The sequence below is a fragment of the Carcharodon carcharias genome, chromosome 14 (genome assembly GCF_017639515.1).
Source record: "Carcharodon carcharias isolate sCarCar2 chromosome 14, sCarCar2.pri, whole genome shotgun sequence".
NCBI lineage: Eukaryota > Metazoa > Chordata > Chondrichthyes > Lamniformes > Lamnidae > Carcharodon > Carcharodon carcharias.
The window spans coordinates 128,689,661-128,711,522 of NC_054480.1; the positions used below are offsets into that span (position 1 = coordinate 128,689,661).

General features: G+C 44.4%; 1 protein-coding gene across 1 annotated transcript in view; it reads left to right on the forward strand.

Annotated features, from left to right (window-relative positions):
• Nucleotides 1–21,862, forward strand: part of ncanb (neurocan b) — a 161,932-nt gene that overhangs the window by 35,821 nt on the left and 104,249 nt on the right. Inside the window, exons 7-8 of the mRNA XM_041205542.1 lie at nucleotides 6,790–6,917; nucleotides 9,653–9,946. Coding sequence (XP_041061476.1) covers nucleotides 6,790–6,917; nucleotides 9,653–9,946 — 422 coding nt within the window. The remainder of the gene's footprint in view (nucleotides 1–6,789; nucleotides 6,918–9,652; nucleotides 9,947–21,862) is intronic.

Sequence of the window (21,862 nt, forward strand, 5' to 3'; positions counted from 1 at the left end):
CAGAGATTGATTGCCTGGGTAGATTTGATTCCCTGCTGTACCAAGGTGGGTCTTCAAACACTGGAGGACGGGTCTTCCCTTCAACAGTAGCGCCTTGTTGGAATGGTTCTAGGTTATACAAATGGTTTTGAGGAATTATGGCTGAGAAAGGTGGCCACCCAAAACTCTCATTAGTGCAACTGCCACCTAAACTGCGCCCACCACCACCAACTTAACAAATGGCACAAATATGCAACTATTTAATGCATTTCAAATGAGATGCAGAACCAAGTCTGCCCTCTCAGGTAGATGTAAAACAGTGCAGAATACAATTTGAAGAAGAACAGGGCAACCCTGGCCAATCAACCAACACTGAACACAGTTAATCTAGCCACTTATCTCTTTTGCTCTATCTGGGAGCTTGATGTGCACAACTTGGTTGCTGCTTTCCTTAGAGTGGAGGCCACACTTCAAAAAGTAACTAATTGGCTGTGAAGTACTTTGGGATGCCCTTGGGTCATGAAAGGCGCTAAGGAAATGCAAGCTCCACCCTTCCCCCCTCCCTCCCTCCCACTCGGGCTTCAATGAGACACCCAGAAAGGAAGTGCTCCCTGAAACCTCAGCATTTAAGCATTGTGTTTTGGCATGAGAAGATAGCTCAAGTGTGCCCAGCTCTAGATAATTGCACTGCCTTCCAAAGCAATGGAATGGAAAATTCATCAGTGAGTGCCAACTTCATATTGAGTAGCATGGTTAATGGGATGGGCAATGAGGTGGCATTGTCAGATTCCATGAGATGATGCCAGCTTGTGCTGCCAGAGCTCAGCTTGTAGACAGAGGCTGCGTCGTCTGCCAGGCTAAGCCTCTAGTCTCCTCCATCTCACACTCATCGTGACACAGAAAGGTAAGAGTTCAGCAGCTAAATCAGCCCTGATTCCCTCCAGGGACTGTGCTTGAGAAACACTTACTTCAAGCGCTCAAGAGAGCCGCGGCCAATTGCAAACTCCAATTAACATATAAACTTTATTCACTTTCCCATTTAGTGAAACTAACTGACAGGACAGGATAGTAATTTATTCATCATAAAAATCAATCAGGAACTGCCTCCACATAGTGCTGCTGATTTCTGGCCATTGTCCTGATTTGTTTCTGCATTTCTCTTTGAAGTCAATTTTTTAAATTTTAATTTCACATTCTGCTGTATGAATCCTGCTCCCTCTCTCTCTCTCTAATCCTCATCACTTACAGTAATTGATCCCGAGCTGGGCCAGCCATCTTTGGCTGTTAGCTGGAGTTGCAGCTTTTGCCACATCGAACCTCCACCCCCTCGCAGTAGTGGAACAGAAGCCTTCTCTGCTCTCGATGTTCCTGCATCATTAAGAGAGAGATGGAGCAGGCATCAATAATAGTCAATTAATCTTCGTTGAGATGACCCTAGCCCTCCTTGGCTGATTTCCAATTCAGATCCTGTTGGCACGGCCGACAATGCTTTTATTGACTATCTGTAAGACAACGAGGAGTTGTTGGCTGGGCTGAGATCTGTCAGGAATTGACTCACGACACTGTTCCCCTCTTCCTTTTAATTTTGGAGGAGAACAGAAACCTTTGAAAGGTAAAAGAAGGGAAGAGAAAAATTGGCAGCGCTATGAGGAAAAAGCAGGGGGAGTGCCAACCAATTGGGTGGATTTTTCAAGGAACTAGCGAGGGCACAATGGGCCAAATGACCTCATTCTATGCTGTAGCGTTCGATGATTCTATGCCACAACTCCGTCTGCCACGTGGTAGAGACACATCCTGTCAATCACCCATCCTCCACCCCTGGCTTTTCCCTTATTCCAGTCCTTCCATACAGGGCATATTTTCTGCAGAAAGTCCTTCGTAAAAGAAGACTCTTAAAAAATTCAAATTAATTGACTCAAGCTCTGTTTTTACTCAGAGAATGTCAACGTATGAAAAGGCCAGACAGGAATGAACAACTCATTTTGTACAGCTGCGATGCCTTCCACAAGAGACTCCTTATCTGTTCAGTGCTATGTAGTCTCCAGGGAGCATCCCCTATTTTAATTGCTCTACCACTGGTGGTACCTTCAGTTGCTGAGGCCCTAAACTCTGGAATTCCCTAAACCTCTCTGCCACTCTTTCCTCCTTTAAGACACTCCTTAAAATCCACCCTTCTAAGCAAGCTCTTCCTCACCTGCTCTAATGTCTCCTTATGTGGCTCGGTGTCAAATTATATCTGATTATGTTACAGTGAAACACCATGGGCAGGATTTTCCAGTCGGCGAGCGGGGGGGCTGGACCCGCTCGCTGATGGGTAAAATGACGCCCGGTGATGTCAGGCGAAACTCCCCACGTCACCGCGTCCCATTGACATTTTCAGGTAGGCGGGGGCTCAGCAAAATCAGCCAATTAAGGCCATTGACAGAGTCATCAAACTAATTAATGGACCTGCCCGACCAACCTTAAGGTTGGTGGGCAGGCCAGGAGCCCTGGCTGGCTTCAGAAAAAGCATGAAACTTCATTTTTAGGGCAGGATGAGGTTTCATGTAGGTTTTAAAAAATTTAATTAAAGTTTTTAAAAAAGTTATGGGCATGTCCCAACTCATGTGACATGAAGGAGCATGTCAGGGAATCTTTTTTCTTCTATTTTTAATATTTTTGACAGTAGAGCCGATCTCCTTGAAGCAGCACTTAGCCTCAGGGAGATGAGTGCGCTCTTTTGTGTGCATGCGTGAAACAGTGCACTCTCAGGTTTAGGGTTTCTCCCATCCCTCCACCTCCCCCCCACCCCCCCCCCCCTCAACACAGGCAGTGCATAACACTTGCGTGCAGACGTCACGCTGGGTGGGCCTTAATTGGCCCGCCCATGTAAAATGGTGGCGCGCCCCCAATTGGGGGCGCCGATCGGAGGCACACCTCTGCGCGCCCACACTTCAACTTCCCCCCATTAGGGGTAAAATCCTGCCCCATGGACATATTATTATGTTAAAGGTGCTGTATGTTGTTGTTATAGCATTCTTGGGAGGCGGAAAACCAGATCAAAAAAACCCCAGGCCAGTTAGGGAAAATAAATCTGGGAAATCGCTCTCGGCCAACTGTGGCCAACTGAGTCCAGGAGATCACATTGACCATGATTTGGTACCTATTGCCTGGCAATGAAGTATTGCCCTAGTCAAGGTCTGGTCATGCTGGAGTTATAGAGCGAATTGGCCCTTAGTCCACAAGTTAACACTTTATTGAACAGGCCCACTGATCTTTGAGTTAAGCTGCATTTGGTTTTGAAACAAAGGCTTGTTTGACATTTTACTTGCCTCATTAATTTTTTTTTACTTTATATTTCTATGGCACCTTTCACAACCTCAGGCCATATTCCAAAGCACTTTACAGCCAATGGATTATTTCTGAAGCGTAGTCACTGCTGTAATGGTTCTCTCTTGATATTTGAGATGTGCCACACGCTTTCTAGTTCTTCACTGTCTCTCCTTTTCTCTTCACTAATGAGATGTGGGCATTGCTAGCAAGGCCAGCAATTGTTGCCCATCCCTAATTGTCTTTGAGAATGTGGTGGTGCAACTGAATGGCTTGTCAGGACATTTCAGAGGGCAGTTAAGAGCCAACCACATTGCTGCGGGGCCTGAAGTTACACCCAGGCCGTCTGGGTAAAGACAGCAGATTTCTTTCCCTAAAGAATATTAGTGAGCCAGATAACAAAAATCCAGTAGTTTCTTGGTCAATATTGCTGGCCTTTATTCCAGGTTAAACTAGTTAACTGATTTTAAATTTCACAACTGTCACGGTGGGATTTGAGCTCATACCTAAGGGCCATTTGTCCAGGCATCAGAGGCCAGTAACACAACCACTGTACAACTGGACCCAGCTCCTCTGAGTGACTGTCTCTTCTACATCTACCTGTCTCTCAGTGGTAACTCAGAAAGTAGTTTGATTGGGACAGCTGGGTTGCAGTGGGTGCAGGAGAGGTGTGATTTACCTTTGTTAGTCACAGGATCACATGTTGCTGTGGGAAACAAGTTGGAAAATCGAGCAAGAAAAATCTTTACTTCCCTATAGACACTCAGCCCAAGCGAGGACAACAATCTCATTTAATTTTACATGAAATTCCAACAAGTGTAAAACACCTTGGAGTGTAAACAGCGGCGTCTCATGATAAAGTCATACACTGTTTTTCCGTGTTTCCAGTCTGGAATGCTTGGGACCAAGTCCTTTCTGGAATTCGGAATCTTCTGGATTATAGAATGGCATTAGAATGCCTAACCACAAGTGTGTGAACTGGAAACCATCATAGATATAAATATTTACCTTAAGCATAAAACAGTGATAAAACATTATAAAGCAGTAATAAGAATTGTTTTACTTATCCAAATACTGTATCTTCCATGTTTCTGCTCCCAAAGTGCTGGACTAAAATGATTCAGTGAGTTTCTTGGTTCTGCTCAAAAAAATTGTGGCAAACTGGTGTTTTTGGACCGGAGAGGTTACAGGATAACACTTTCTTTGAATCTTTTGAATCTTTTTAATTAACAGCTTAGAATCAAACAAAAAATATATCTTTTTTTTTGGTAATTCCAACTTCCAATCACAACGCATGCTTCAAACTAATGATAGCTATGGAATAGCTGATTATGTAAAATTAATAGCAGGTTTGAGATTTGAGATGTCAGATAATTTCATTTCACCACGAAACCTTATAATTCTTATGAATACACTTCCCTCCCCCACATAAAAGTGGTTCTAACGGTGAAGCCATTTCTCTTTATACTTTAATAATTTTGCTGATATCTCTTGTTTTGAAGATGAAATATTTCATAAGACCATAAGACGTAGAAGCAGAAGTAGGCCATTCGGCCCATCGAGTCTGCTCCGCCATTCAATGAGATCATGGCTGATCTGATAATCCTCAACTCCACTTTCCTGCCTTTTCCCCATAACCCTTGATTCCCTTACTGATTCCTGGGAGATCATTGTTTTCCCTCTAATTTCCTTCAGTCACAATTCCCTGAGTCAGAAGGTTGTCAGTTCAAGTCCCTCTCCAGAGACTTGAGCATAAAAATCTAGGTTGACATTCCAATGCAATACTGAGGGAATGCTGCACTTTTGAACGTGCTGTCCTTTGGGTAAGATGTTAAACTGTCTGCGTTCTCAGGTGAACATAAAAAAATCTCATGGCACTATTTTGAAGAAGAGCAGGCACTTCTCCCTGGTGTCCTGGGTCAATACTTATCTCTAACCCTCCATCAAAGAACAGGTTATCTGCTGATGGTGGGACCTTGCTGTGCACAAATTTGTTGCCACTTTACAACATCAGAACAGTGACTGTACTTCAAAAGTACAGTACTTTATTGGCTGTAAAGCTCTTTGGGACATCCTGTGGTTGTGAAAGGTGGAACATTATTCCAAGCCCTTTTTCTCATTCCATGTGTCCTAATGACATGCTGAAGTTCCAGCCTCTGCCTCTAGAGGGGTAGCTGCTAATTAATGTTTAATTAATCATCTGAGGTTACTTCATTCTGTTTTACATACTTTATGGATGAAATCAATTCTGAGTTCCTCCTCTTTCATAATACATTGATGTCTAAAGAAAGGTTGGGAATCTAGAGGTAAATTTAATCATAAGTCCAAGGCCTCATCAGCTCAAAGCTTCAGTTCAATGGGCACAGTTGTGATGCACCTTTAAGGGCGCGAATCTTAAACTAGTGTTCATCACTATCCACCATGAGATACGATATAACGTATAATATCATGTACTCTGGAGACAGAACAGAGAAGCAGTCCTACAGACCAGATATGTTCTACATAGCCTCTCAGTTACCAGTGTGTATATATAGTCTTACCTTCAAGTGAAGAACCCACATTATTATCCTGCCAATCCTTGTTGTATCATTGGTATATTTGCTAAACAGAAGAATGCAACAGACACAGGGTCAGGTTGGAAAGGGAATTTTTGTCCTTAAAGAAACATCTAGTTACTGTGTTTTAAAGATGGGCAAGTTAAAGCCTGAGTTGTTTTGAAGCAAAGTGTATCTGCATATGAAAATGGCACTCTGAAGGTGAATGGATCAAATGCTCATGAGTTAAGCTTTGATGTTGTTTCCCCAAAGACTGTAAATAATGAGCAATTGGTTAGACTGGGGTGAAAAGGATTTGATCAAATGACTCAAAGAATCTTCTTCATCCAAATCTACATTGAGATCGTTATGTGCTACCAACCTTCACTGGGATCATGGGAGCACATTCATGGAAGGCAGCCAATCAGTGTTCATTAAAGTAGAAGATGCTAGTGAGGCAATCTTTTTATTTTTTGCTCATGGGATGTGAGTGTTGCTGGCAAGAGTAGGTATTGTGGCTTGGTAGGCTATTTAATGTTACATGTAGGAAATCATGTTACTGTGAGTCTGGAGTTACTTAAGTCCAGTTTGGATAAGGACAGAAGATTTTCTTCCCTCAAGGGCATTAATAAACCAGATGGGTTCTCTTTTGTGACAATGCTGCAGTTACTGATAGGGGATTTTTATTCCAAATTTATTTAGTTAAATTAGTTTAAATCCCTGAGCTATGGTGGGATTTGAACTTGCCTCTCTGGATTGAGACCAGGACTCTCGTACTTGTTCAGTAACTAGAAGTCTGAGACAGCACTAGCTGTCAACAGGGTTGGGCTCAATGGTTGGAATGACTTTTCAAATCCTTTGTGCTATTACATGTATTAGGCTGATGTACATTTTAGTCAACTATGGAACTGTATTGAAGAGGGCAATGGAAGTTGAAGATTAAGTTTGATCAATTTATCTTTGACAGATACCCAATCAGGTCACCAAGGCCTGGTTGCTATGGGGATAAGTTTGAATATCCTGGCATCAGAACCTACGGAATTCGAGACCCTGGTGAGCAGTATGATGTCTACTGTTACATCAAAGAACTGAAAGGCAAGTTGATGTTTCTGCTTTGTTGAAAATAGGTTAAAAAGGTCAAATATAAAATGCTTTATTTAGTTCTTTTATGTTCTATTTTCTTTGTTGTCATTATTTCTTCACTTTGGTAGGGGAGGGGGACTAGTTGACTAGAAATTTAATTTAGTTATGGGAAAGGGAAAGACCTTTTTTGTGGGGTGTTGGGCCGGGGGGAGTGTTGGCGCCCATCAAGAGGAAGGGTGCTGCCAAGGGGACTGAAATCTGTTTGTGGCTTTTGCTTGCAATTCCTCTTGTTCAGACATTGTACACTCAACTAATGGCGGTACCTGCTGCAGTCCCCTGCTAACCTGCACTCTGGAGTTCAGACAAGCCACTTATAAATCTCAGGGAGTACACTGGCTATTGTTTTTGGATGGGCACGCAGAGATCTGCGGGGCATAAGGGTGGTGGCATGTGGTGTTTCCCAACTCCTGTTGGGATGGTCAGTTGCTATGAGGCCACATGTTTAATGATCCCAACCACTCCACTGGGCATATCGGCCTGATGTAAAGCTGGTGATATGTCTGAGCCCCTCTGAGCTGCAAATGTTAACTGGGAGCAATTTGCGAGGTGAGCAATGCTGGTTAGTACACAGCAAGGGAGGATGAATGAAGATGCACTACATGCTGTTACCCTATTATGAGGTAATTAGAGCACTTTTGTTATGTATAAGTTCCAATTGAGCCCAGAAAGAAAGACTTGCATTTAAATAGCACCTATCAAAACTTCAGGACCTCCCAAAGTGTTCTGCAGTCAATGAAATACTTTTGATGTGTTGTCCACAGTTGTAATATATGAGGAACACAGAAGCCATCTTGTGCACAGCAAGCTCCCACAAACAGCAATGTGAGGATAACCAGATAATCTGTTTTTGTGATGTTGATTGAGGGATAAGTATTGACCAGGCCACTGGGGAAAACTCCCCTGCTCTTCTTCAAAATACTGCCATGGGATCTTTTACATCCACCTGAGAGGATAGACAGGACCTCAGTTTAACGTCTCATCTGAAAAAGGACATCTCCCTTAATACTGCACTAGATTATGAGGGATTTGCACACAGCATCTTGTGCATAATCAAACTGTGGCACCATGTGTTGTAGCTGTCCTGAGAGCGGTCCTCAAGTAACAACTTAGCCAAACAGGCTGCTGACCTGTCACTGACCAGGCCCACAGATGAAAACCCACCCTTTGGCTAAGGGCCACCTCATCTGACCCTTGGCATAGGAAAATAAAATAAACAACATTGGCACCACAGTTAAGTGTATTCATTGTCAAGCTTTGAGATAACTTACATATTGAGCCAAAGACTCTCTCTATGTTGTCTCAAATGGGCCAGAAGGCTGTGTGCCTCAGTGCACCCAATTACAGAAGTCTGGTGCTGGCTGAGAATGAATTTCTTGACATGAAATCATTTCACTTTTGCCCTGCAGCTATAAAGTCTGGCTAAATCTCTCAGGTGTAAACGTGAGTCAGTGGGAAGCACTCTTGCCTCTGAGGGAAAGTTATGGGTCCAAGTTCCATTCCAGAGACTTGAGCACAATATCTAGGCTGAGGGAGTGCTGCACTGTTGGAGGTGCTATCATTTGGATGAGATGTTAAACTAAGGACCTGTCTGCCCTGTCAGGTGGATGCAAAAGATCCCATGTTTCTATTTCGAAGAAGAGCAAAGGAGTTCTTCCTGGTGTCTTGGCCAATCCCTCAACCAACATTACTTGAACAGATTATCTGGTCATTCATCCTGTTACTGCTTGTGGGAGTTTACTGTGTGCAAATTGGTTACCATGTTTTCTACATTACAACTGTGACTACACTTCAGAAGTGGCTAATTGGCTGCAAAGTGCTCTGGGGTGTCCTGATGTTGTGAAAGGCGCTATAAATCTTTCTGTCCATTATGAACTTGGGGGGGGCAGGGTAGTGGTTTTTACTTACTGACCTGCCCTATACATTCTTTACATTGCTACTTTCCTGTCGTCTTCCTGTAGATCAGGATTTACTCATCAACATCTTGAACAAGGTCACAATCCCAGTTATTGTCTGGCATTGATGGCCTTGCTCAGGAATGTTCAAATCCTGTGGCGATGGGACTAAGCCTCTGTTTCTCTATACAGTGAAGCGATCTCAATTGTCCTGAGTGGATACTAGATGTTTCTTTGTTTTTTAAATTACCTGTTTGTGGGATCTTACACCCACAGTGCTGTTACGGAGGGAGTTCCCGGAGTTTGACTCAGCGACAATAAAGGAACAGTGATATAGTTCAAAGTCAGGATGATGTTTGTCTTGGAGTGGGACTTGCAGATGGCAGTGTTCCCATGCACCTGCTACCCTTGTTTCTGGGTGGTAGAAGCCACGGGTTTGGAAGGTACTGTCAAAGGAAGTTGCTGCACTGCATCTTGTAGATGGTACACACTGCAGGCGGTGAAGGGAGTGAATGTTTCCCCTACAGATGAATAGATTTCTTTATTTGAATTATGCTGCCTTCTAAGAGAGTTTCTTTGCCTCCTGTCACTGGAAAGCAAAAGAGAACAACATCTAATTGTCACTTCATCCAGGACTCGCACATCAGACAGGCCACAAGTGACGCCTGAGAGTTGCCTGGAGGACCCAGGCAGTCAGATGAAGTGGCTCCTGAGGTGCGTTAAGAGAATTATCCTTCTATTATGTCAAGTACTAATCGCTACAGTGATTGACAACCTGGCTTCATGTGTTCACAGGCACTGTGTTTCATGAGACGGCCACTCTGAAATTGAACCTGACTGAGGCCATGCATCAATGCCAGATGCAGGGAGCTGAACTAGCAACTGCTGGCCAGCTCTACATGGCCTGGAGACAAGGCTTCGATCAGTGTGACGCTGGCTGGCTTGCTGATGGCAGTGTACGGTACCCTATCAACATTCCCAGGAAGAACTGTGGAGGCGATATACCAGGTGTGAGGACAGTTTACCAGCTCCCAAACAGAACAGGCTTTCCTGATCCAAGCTCAAAATATGATGCCTACTGTTATAGAGGTAAGACCTTCATCTCGTACCGTTCTTTTTGCTTCTGTAGCTTCATAGCTTCCTTGCATCAAGGGACGATTAGCATGCTTATTATAAGCTGAAAGAGAATAAGGATAGAGATGATTCGTGAGAATGTTGTTTGTTCATCTCTGTCACTGCCTCTGGGGAGCCCTCTTACTGATAGTTCTAGTCATCCTGTCTGGTATGAATTTGGAAGTTCTAGTGTGTAATGGCTCTGCTCAGTGTCGGCCTAAAACCTACAGGTCAGAAGGTCCTAATTCAATTCCACTTGGGGCATTGCAATTAACTTTGGAGTTGAGGAGTTGAAAACTAGGCCGATTTCCTTCGTGAACTGGCATAATTGACCCCGATCACCCATGTGTCTGAATGTTGGATGAAAACAGGGTGAGGCACCTCTGTGATGTGAGTCAACTTTGATTCAGATCTTAGGAGGGTAAGCCATTGTTTTCATATTGCCCACTATATCTGACACAGATTGTTAGCTGTGATTCAGTGGGTAGCACCCTCACCCCCACATCAGAAGGTTTTGGGTTCAAGTCCCACATCAAAGATTTGAACACCATTTCCAGTGCAGTGCTGAGGTAGTGTTGCACAGTCAGAGATGTTGCTTTCTCAGGTGAGACCTTAAATTGCAGCCCTGTATAACCCCTCAGGTGGGCATAAAGATCCTATGCCAATATCTGAATAGAAGCAGGTGAGCCCACCAGTATTTATCCCTCAAACGAGATCATCAGAACAGATTATCTGGTCATTATCATGTTGCTGTTTGTGGAAACTGCTGTGAGCAAATTGGATTATAGCAGTGATTACACCTCATTGACTAGTGAAGTGCTTTAGGATGTCCTGAGGTCATGAAATGTGCTTTATACATGCAAATTAATTTGTTTACTCAGAGGTCTGCAGCAACTGGTGGAGAAAATAGGAGACTGTGAAGTTCTTTCATTGAGGCTATGCAATGTTCCTGAGTGGTGGTGGGGAAGTGGAGGGAACATAGGAAAAGGAAGAGACCATTCAACACCTTGGGTTTGTTGCACCATTCAGTCAGATCATGGCTGATCAGTATCTTAATTCCATCAACCCACATTGATTCTATAACCTTTAGAACCCTTGACCATCAGAAATCCATCATTTCCAGTTTTTAAATTTTCAGTTGCACCCCACCCACATTCCCCACCTCCCCCCAATCCCACCTCCCCAAACCACAAAAGCTTTTTGGGAGAGAATTCCAGCTTTTCACTACCCTTTGTGTGAAGTAGGGCTTCCTGATATCACCCCTGAATGGCCTAGTTTGAATTATAAGGTTATACCCCATTATTCTGGAGCCCCTTCCCCCTCCCCTTCCCAACCCCCTGAGGAAATAGTTTCTCCCTATCTATCCTATAAACCCCTTTAATCATTTTAAACATCTCAATTAGATTAACCCTTAATATACTACATTCGTGTGGAATAAGAAGCCTAGCCTATGCAAGGGTCTTTATCCAATATGCAATCAGTCTTATTCATGCCGGGGAATCGGCTTATTGCTAACAACGCCTCCTTTCAGGCAGAAGTGCTTCAACTCTCACCAATAATAATGGTTATTAAAGTTAACAGATCACCAGGACACCCATTAGTTAAGTACAGTGCACCATGACATCACGCAAAAAAAAATATCGGATTATCTGAGTCATTGTATACACCTGGAACATTCTAGAATTTAGTGCAGCTGTGTTTTGTGTACAGCGATGGATCTTGCTAGACGTTCACTAATTGCAGATCGTCAATTAACTTAAAAGAAAATGCTTTCATCCTGCAATATGAAACCACTACTGAAAATAGAAAAACAGATCTGTCTGGGGGTTGAAGCAATTCCCACCTGGATTAGGGTTGTGAACCCATTAGGATGGTCCTGGAGTCTCCAGGAATCAAAGATTCCTCTCCTGTACATTATTGCCAGCAACTCCAGAGAAAAAAATATAGGAGCATTGAAAGAAAAAATGCATTTTTATTTCATTTTCTTTGAATATTTATTAGTTATAAAAAATATTGGAGGATGTTTGATTGACAGTCAAGCACCATCCAATCAGGTAAGTAAGAGTCCCATTGCTATCTTGGCATGGGAAGGTGATTACCATGAGGATGTATATGTCAGGTAACCAATGGTGGGAGCATGAAGTCATATGATGTACATCCAACCAGTGATGGCAGCTCTAAGCTGACCCAGTGAGCACATCACCGCTCCCTGCCCAGCCTCAGTAAGACATGTTTCCAATGACCTCTGTGCATCATCTTTACACAAACACCACTCTGTAAACATTAAGGTAAAAGCAAAATACTGCAGATGCTGGAAATCTGAAACAGAAACAAAAATAGCTGGAAAAACTCAGCAGGTCTACAACATCAGCGGAGAGGAAGACAGTTAATGTTTCGAGTCCGTATGACTCTTCATCATCCCCATCCACCACCACTCTCCTCCGTCTGGCTGAATTTGTTCTCTCACTGAACAATTTCTCCTTAAACTTGTCTCACTTCCTTCAAATAAAAGGTGTGGCTATGGGTACCCTCATGGGCCCCAGTTGTGCCTGTCTCTTTATGGGGTATGTGGAACATTCCTTGTTCCAGTCCTACACCGGCCCCCTCCTACAACTCTTTCTCCTGTACATCAATGATTGCTTCGGTGCCGCTTCATGCTCTCGTCTGGACCTGGAAAAATTTATTAATTTTGCTTCCAATTTCCACCCCTCCATCATTTTCACATGGTCCATCACTGACACTGCCCTTCCCTTCCTTGACCTCTCTGTCTCAATTTCTGGTGATAGACTGTCCGCCAATATTCAATTCAAGCCTACCGACTCTGTAAACATTCCACTGGGAGATTCTCAAGGCCAACCCTTGATGATCCTTGCTTCAACTGGTTTTTCCATCTCCCCCAATAGGGAATTGTCTCCTACATCCTTCTGTCAAAACTGGGAATCCAATGTATGAGTGGGCATGAATTTGAATCTGTGGCACACATTTCTGTGCCATCTGTGAACTCTTGTTTGGCTTAATTAAAATGAACAGCTGGCCACAATTGCAATCCTTACCCAAAATTAGCTCTCTATATTGTTTTGACTCTATTTTTCTTCATGCCCCATATTTTACATAGAATTATATAGAATGTACAGCACAGAAATAGGCCATTCAGTATAATATTTATTCTCCACATGAGCCTCTCTCATCCTACTTCATCCTACCCTATCAGCATATCCTTCTAGAATCTAAACCTTTCTCCCTCATGTTTATCTAGCTTCCCCTCAATGCATCTATGATTTTTGCCCCAAGTATGCCCTGTGGGAGCAAGTTCCACATTCTCACCATTCTCTGGATAAAGAAGTTTCTTCTGAATTCCGTATTGGATTTACCAATGACCACCTTATACTTTTAGCCCCTTGGTTTTAGTCTCCACTGCAGGTGGACAAACCTTCTCTGTGTTTCCCCAATCAAACTCAATGGCCGGGGTTTCCCATTCCACACACCCCCCCAGCCCCCACCTCTGCCATTTAAATCTCCATTCAGTCAGACGGGACCATAACATCCCGCCGGGTGGGAGGGGCCGTAAAATCCTGGCCAATAATTTTAAAGACCTCTACTGGGTCACCCCCCTCAGACGTTTTTTTCTAGAGAAACGAGCCTCAGCCTGTTCAATCTTTCTTGTTATTTGTAACCTCTCAGTTCTTTCCTGTACACGAACATTAGCTCTGAACTTAGAGCAGAATGATCTGCTGATGCTGAAGCATCGTTCCTGGAGGCTCTCCTGAGCTGCAGGTCTAATTTTCCATCCCACCATTCGATCACTGAGCACAAATCAGGAAAGGCCACTCCCTCCTTCCCCTTGGGAGAGTTGGAGAGGCATTCACTGCCGAGACTGGCATTGAAAATGAACTCTGCCAGGCCAGAGTCCAATGTTCCGTGGTTGACAATACACACCAGGAGAGCCAGGGACGAAATGGTGTGTGGGGGGCACGTTGTTATGACCTCCCTCCCATTGTCTCCTTTCCACCTTTCAATCAGCTGTTTGTTCAGCTGTGCCAGAGTGAGCGGGAGTGGGGGATGGGAGGTGGGAATAATGACGATCGTCGGGACACCGCACAGCTTGCGGCAAGTTTCAGTGTGAACATTTACGAATGAGTCAGTGCAACCAATGGATCAAAGGGATTGTTAATTGGCACAGCTAATCTTTCTGTCTGCCGAATGTTTAATCAAAGCAGGGTTTTGACACCTGGAGGCAAGGAGGATTATAAATGGCAGAAGTTTTCTCCTATACTTTGAAGAATTTTAATACACAGGCTTGCACGCCCATTGTGTAGTGACGCCAGGCAGGTTTGGCTTTGTGTGGATGTGATGTGGAGCCCGTCTTCCATGTTGGCAGAAGGGTTGTGCAGCTCCTTGCCTCTCATCTGCTGGCGCCATAGCTACAATTTTTAGGTGTCTTGGACGAGCGATTTGATGCAAACTTGATTGGTTCACGTCAACGTAAGATCCCTTAGATTTTCTGCTTTGCAGTTGAGCTCTCAAAGAGGTGGAGTCAACATCTCAGCTGTGAAGAAGTGAAAGAAAGAGAGACTTGCATTTATATAGCACCTGTCATGACTTCAGCAGCTCCCAAAATACTTTACACCCAATGAAGTATTTTTAAAGTGTAGTCACTGTCTTAATTTAGGAAATGCAGCCAATTTATGCACAGCAAGGTCCCACAAACAGCAATGTGCTAATATGTTTTTAGTGAGCTTGGTTGAGGGATAAATATTGGCCAGGAAGCTGGGAAGAACTCCCCTGCTCTTTTTTTGAAGTAGTGCCATAAGCCATTTTACATACACCTGGGGGGGTGTGGGGGGAGGTGGCAGATGGGGCTTCAGTTTAGCATCTTGTCCAAAAGACAGCACCTCCAAGAGTGCAGCATCCCTTCAAGATTGCTCTGGGCGTGTTCGTCTAGATTATGTATTTAAATCTCTGGTGTCGGGCTTGAACTCACAACCCAGCCCTCAATTATCACTCAAATACCGCTGTTCAAACCCTTTAAGAAGGCAATTTGTCAGCTCTCTTGGATGGTGAATGATAGATAGGGGATGAAAATTAAACTGAAAGAAGGGGAGGCTTCTGGAAGACTTGACTTTCATGCACAATAATTTCACTTTAGTGTTTGTCAGCAATTTCAAACTAAGCATGAAATATATGTCAGCTTGTTCATTTGATCTAATCATGAAAATTAAACAGTTTTCAGAATGATTGTGCAGTAGAAATTTAATGGAGTATGTAAGATATTTAATTGGAACAAAGGAACAAAAACCAGAACAATTATAGTCTTATTCTAACTCAGTGCCTGATACCCAAGTGTTCTTTGAAAGTGTCTGGGAGACTCTTCCAGGAGAAGAATGAACCTTGGTGAAGACCAAAGGCTCACCGTGCAAAGACACCACCATGATTGAATAAAGCTAGGCGAGAAAACGGGATAATAGACCACATTTGGGTTTGAAATACTGTATTTTGTAGGAGGGAGGAAAAACTGAGGACATTGGCATTCCCCGGGAAAGAGTGGATTAGATTAATGGAGAGTGCCATATCAACGCATGACGCTATATTTGGGGCAGCAGAGGAACACATGATCTCACTGGAGAAAATAGCGACGGGTTCAGTTGAGTGAAGAAGGAACTTTAGTGCAGTATAACTAGGGGCATTAAAAAAGCAGGGTTACACTGTCTATGTTACACTACAGCCCCCACCGCTGCATCCTGCTGTCTCTTAAACGACCTCAAACTTTTAAAATATATCTCCAGCTTAGTTTGTAGCGCTCTTGTCTCTGAGCCGAAAGAGGATAGGTTCAAGTTTCACTCCAGAAGTTGAGTGCTAAAAAAAAATCAAGGCTGGTATTCACGTGCAGTACAGTGGGAGTGTTGCACTTTTGGAGGTGCCGTCTTTTGGAAGCGACATTAAACTGAGGTCCCACCTATCCTTTCAGGTGTATTTAAAAGATTCCATGGGACTGTTTCAAAGAAGAGTAGGAGAGTTATCCCTCATGACCTGGTCAATACTTATGCCGAGTCAACTTCACAAGGATGGATTATTTGGCCAGTATCACGTTGCTGTTTGTCTGAACTTGCTGTGCGCAAATTGGCTGTATTACAATAACCCTAACCACTAATATTTATATAGCACCTTTAAAGATTGGCCGGGTGGTTAACAGTGAGATTGAATGCCTTGGGCTACAGGAAGATGTTGAGGGGATGGTCAAATGGGCAGATAAGTGGCAGATAGAATTTAATCCTGAAAAGTGCGAGGTGATACACTTTGGAAGGAGTAATTTGACAAAGTAGCATTCAGTGAACGGCATGACACTAGGAAGTTCTGAGGAACAAAGGGACCTTGGCGTGTGTGTCCATAGATCTCTGAACGCAGAGGGGCATATTAGTGGGGTGGTGAAAAAGGCATATGGGACATTTGCCTTTATCAATCGAGGCATAGATTACAAAAGTAGGGAGGTCATGTTGGAGTTGTATAGAACCTTGGTGAGGCCACAGCTGGAGTACTGTGTGCAGTTCTGGTCACCACATTATAGGAAGATTGTGATTGCACTGGAAGGGGTGCAGAGGAGATTCACCAGGATGTTGTCTGGGATGAAACATTTAAGTTATGAAGAGAGGCTGGATAGGCTTGGGTTGTTTTCGTTGGAGCAGAGAAGACTGAGGGGTGACCTGATCAAGGTGTACAAGATTAAGAGGGACATGGACAGGGTGGATAGGGAGCAGCTGTTCTCCTTAGTTGAAGGGTCAGTCACAATGGGGCATAAGTTCAAGGTGAGGGGCAGGAGGTTTAGGGGGGATGTGAGGAAAAACTTTTTTACCCAGAGGGTGGTAATGGTCTGGAATGCGCTGCCTGGGAGGGTGGTGGAGGTGGGTTGCCTCACATCCTTTAAAAAGTACCTGGGTGAGCCCTTGCCACGTCATAACATTCAAGGCTATGGGCCAAGTGCTGGTACATGGGATTAGGTAGGTAGGTCAGGTGTTTCTCACATGTTGGTGCAGACTCAATGGGCTGAAGGGTCTCTTCTGCACTGTGATTCTGTGAACATAATGAACCATCCCAAAGTGCTTCACAGGAGCATTATAAAGTACAGCCAGCAGTTCAATGTTACATCACAGTCCTTAAATAACAGAACAGCAGTGTTCAGTAATAGGCCTAAGGTGAGTATGATCAGCAATGAGGGATGACTAATTAAGTAGTGTTTCTTCAGCCTTGAAGTCTCACATCTGTGGGCAATGTAGAAACAAAGAAATCCTTTCAGATACACAAAGGTGGTGGGCACAAAGCACAGGGTTGTGAAGGGCAAATGCCAAATATACCTTTATGAATCAACAACCATAGTGGGTTGCTGGCAATGATGGTTATAACCTGAGAATTGACTAATTGAAAAACGAGCTAGATGTCTTAACTGGAAGACGATAGGTGCAGGTATCCATTAAATGGGCCAAAAGACAGGAGTGGGATTAATTGGAAAGCTCTACTAAAGACCTGGCACATGCACAATGGGCCGAATGGTTTTCTTCTGTGTGATGACATTCTATGATTCTAAAGGATGTTGTTTATTCAAACTGATCTTGGGATCACAGGTGAAACACTTGCTAGTTCTAATTTTAAATTTGAACTCCTGACTGCTACACTGTGTCCCATCAAAAAGGCCAATGAAGTGTTAACCCTTATAACTAGAGGGTTAGAATATGAAGGGGAAGAGGTTCGGCTACAGCTTCCCTTGTTAGACTACACTTGGAGCCCTGTGTATAGTTTTTGACGCTACACCTTAGAAGGAGTGCAGTGCAGACTCACAATTCCAGGGTTCCAAAGGCTAGGTAATGAGGAGATGTTACATAAACTAGACTTGTATTGTCAGGAATATGGAAGGTGATTTGACTGAGGTTTTTAGGAAAGGAATTGACGAGGAAGTAACTGATAAGGGAGGAGGGGGAGTCTAGGACAAGGAGACACAACCTGCCAACCAGAGCCAGGCCTCTCAAGAGAGGAATTCGGAAACACCACTCAAAGGCTGATCAAAGTGTGGAACTCTCCGACCAAGAGCAAGATTCTAGCCCAGTTAATAGTTTTAAATCTGAGATTAATAGATTTTGCTAGACATGGGTACCAAAGGATATGGAGTCAAGGCAAGTGGATGGAGATAAGATACAGGCGAACCATAATTTCATTGGCTGGTGGAACTGGCTTGAGGTGCTGCATGGCACCTCCTCTTCACATGTTCCCTTTAAGTTAGTAAAAATTAATTTTCTGACTCTGGTGATTCCCAGTGATTTCTGTATCCTTGGAACTGCTGTTTGTTTTGTTTCCCTGTTTCACGCTAATCTCATTTTCATGTGTGAATGATTTTGTGTGAAGTTGCAAATTTAGGGAAGCATTGCAAAGTCATTTCTATTTTCAGAAATTGTTTCATTTCACGTCAGGGAGCTCTTCCTGCACGTTTGATTTTTTTTCCTTCCTCGTCCTTCAAGTTCTGCCTCTTGCTGGTCGAGCTTCACGGGTACAGTTGATAAACAACCATTCAACAACCTGATTGTTTAAAAGGAAAAATCAATTCTTTTGGGATGAGGAATTTATTGCTAATCCCAACTTGCCTTGATGTAGCTTAATTTGACTGAGTGGCTTGTGAGGCTTCTTCAGAGGGTAATTATAAGTGGTGTTGGAATAGAATCATATATAGGCCAACAGAGTTCCTTCCCTAAAGGCCATCAGCTCGGTTTTTGCCATAATCTGTATTAATACTGATACCTGTCTTTTATCTCAATGGTATTCTCTCCTTCTGAATTCACATTATCAAACTATCATTGAGCGGGATGGGATTTAAACTCATGGGCTGGGATTTTCCGTGCCCGTTGGTGTCGGCCGTGTTTGGTGGCGCAAGCGGACAATATGGCCAGAAGGCCAAAAATCGGTTTCACGATATTGTGAAACCAGTTTGCGATCGTCCGCTCTGCCCGCTGATGGTGGGCTGCGTTCCCCGCCATTGGACTTTGGGAACCTTATTGTAATACATCAGCATATCATTATAAGGCCAGCCTGCCTGACTCATTCATCACCCCCCCCCCACTGCATTGTCTGCCCACGTAGGTGAGAAAACATGCCGACGAGTTTCACAACAGCATATATAAGGTGTGCACTTGGCGGGCTGAACTTCACTTGGGACTTCAAGATTTGTTTGCCTACCTTGCTTCGGGCAGCACTCACAGTCATCAGCACCAGGCTTCGCAGACAGCGCCACATCACTTTTGTGGGCCCTCACGGGCAGTTCTCTACTTACCAGATCAGCCATATGTGGGTGGCTCTTCAATGGCTGCAGGACTAGGGCTTGCTTGGGGAAGGGGGAGAAGTGGCCTCAGGCAAGGGAAGAGGCTATAGGGCGAGGGCTGCAGTGGGGAAGGAGGGTATCCAAGGGTGTGTGTGGGGGCACATGTTGCACATGTGTGCAAGTGGCCTCAAGATGGTGAGGGCTGAGGAGACAGTCCCCAGAGGAGATGAGGCCAGATGGACATGTGAGGGTATGTGTGTGAGAATGGGTGGTGATGTTCCTTGAGTTGGCAATGAGTGAGATGCCAGTGAATGTGAGTGTGTGAGTTTAGAGTGATGAGAAGGCTGCCTTACCCTGGCTGCACGGATGAGATCATTCATCCTCTATCTGCATTGGATGGCCAACCTCTTCTGTGCAGCATTGGCACTGACCACCACTGCCATCACCTATCAAGCCGGAGGGGTAATATAGCTGCCTCTCCTGCGGCCAGAGTGGGGGCAAAGGACATCACAGTGGGCCTTCTTGGCGTCCAAAAGGTGCTTGACGGCTGCAGTCTTCTTGCCTTTCGGGACCATGTCTTCTTTGCTGTGGTCCAGGGCTGGAAGCAATGAGTGTGGCTGTACTTTAAGTGTGGTGCCTGGCGTGATGAAGCGGTGAGGTGACGGCATGGTGGGCAAATCGGAGCATAATGCATAATTACTGCAGTGGGTTTGGGACAATATGACATGAAAAGCCGCCATTGTGGCCGGAGGATAAAATGTCGATTAGTGCAAATCAGAGACAATTTCGCCCATGGACCACTACTAGTCCAGTAACATAACCATTACATTACCACACCTCTATAAGCAGTCCATTCAACGGTGTAGACACATCGCAGCTCTTTTGCCATCCCATGTCTACTTTCCACCATTTCTTAGTAGATTCACCGCAGAATGAGAGTTAAATTTGGTTTATTTTGGTTTTGGAGAGCCAATATAACAAGCAATTCAGTTATCAAAAAAATCTGTCAAACTCAGTGTTGGAAATTTTCAAGTGACCCCCCCATAGCCCCGTATCATCCTGGTGAATCTGCGCTGCACCCTCTCCAAGGACAATATATCTTTCCTGAGATGCAGTGTTTAGTGCCTGATTCTTGAACAGCCACAGTCTGTAGTGAGAGTTAAGTCAGTGGTTGCAGAATCTTCATCCAGTGACGATGAAGAAATGGCCAATACATCTCTAAGTTGTGATAGTGCATGATTTGGTGTTCATGGGGGTAACTTTCCCCCCTGTTGGGGGGGTGGCTTGTGCAGGGGTGGGCGCAGATCCAATTGGCACCCCCCATTGGGTCCGTGCCACCATTTTACGTGGGCGGCCCAATTAAGGCCCACCCAGAAGTGCTGAGCGCTCTCTGCGCGGGCAGGGCGTGTTCCCTGAGTCGGGGCCTGCGCTCTTTTGCACATGTGCGCAAAAGAGCACAGAAATCTCCCTGAAGCACCCCTCTGTGATTAGTTCACGTTTTAAAAATTTAAATAAAGAAAAGAAAAATTTTTAAGCCATGTCCCCCTCGTGTGACAGCGACACACGAGCTGGGACATGTCAATGAATTTTTGTAAACATTTTTATTCAATTTATAAATGCTTCGTGAAAACTCATCCCGTCCGTGGATGAGGTTCCATGAAAAATGTGAAGGCCGCCTGGGCTATTGGCCTACCCCTGCCCCCCCCCCCCCCCCCCCACAACCTTAAGGTTGGAAGGGCAGCTCAGTTTACTAGTTTAACAAGTTTTTAAATAGCCTTAATAGGCCTTTGACAGTTCAGTGGCTGTGCAGCCGACTCGGGTGCGCGACTGCCGAACAGAAAATCTAAATGACGTGCGGTGATGTAAGGACACACGCCTGATGTCACACCGCGTCAGTTTACGCCTCGGTGAGTGGGCCCCTGAGATGTTGTTTCCCTTGTCTGGGGGAATCTAGAACAAAAGGGCCTAGTTTCGGGATAAGGGGCCGATCATTTAGGACTGAGCTGAAAAGAAATTCCTCCACTCAAAAGGCTGTGAATCTTTGGAATTCTCTACCGCAGAGAACTGTGGCTGCTCACTTGTTGAATATATTTAAGATTGAGAGAGATATTTTGCACCTCCCGGGGAATCAAGCGGTATGGGGAGTGGGTGGGAAAGTGGAGTTGAAGCCCAAGATCAGCCATGATCATATTGAGTGGTGGAACAGGCTCGATGGGTCTACTACTCCTCCTATCTCTTGTGTTCTTATGATGTGGAAGCCACGGCTTTGAGATGTTGAATTGACAACTGATGTGTACTCTTTTGGGCCTCAGGGTAGTTATGAGTCAGCCTTGTTGGTGTGGGACTGCCCCAAGCCTGGTAAGGGTGGCTGATCTCCTTCCCTAAAGGCCTAGTTGGGTTTTTCTGATAATCCGAAAAAATACAAAATAGAACTGACTTTGCAATGATTCCTTATGTTTTTAGTATCACAGAAAAATCATGAAAATGGGATTAGCGAGAAAACTGATTGCCAGTAGACCTGGATCCCGGCATGCACCACTATCACTAAGAGAGGAGTGGAGGAAATTGGGGGAGAAAGTGCCTTCAGAGTTGACATT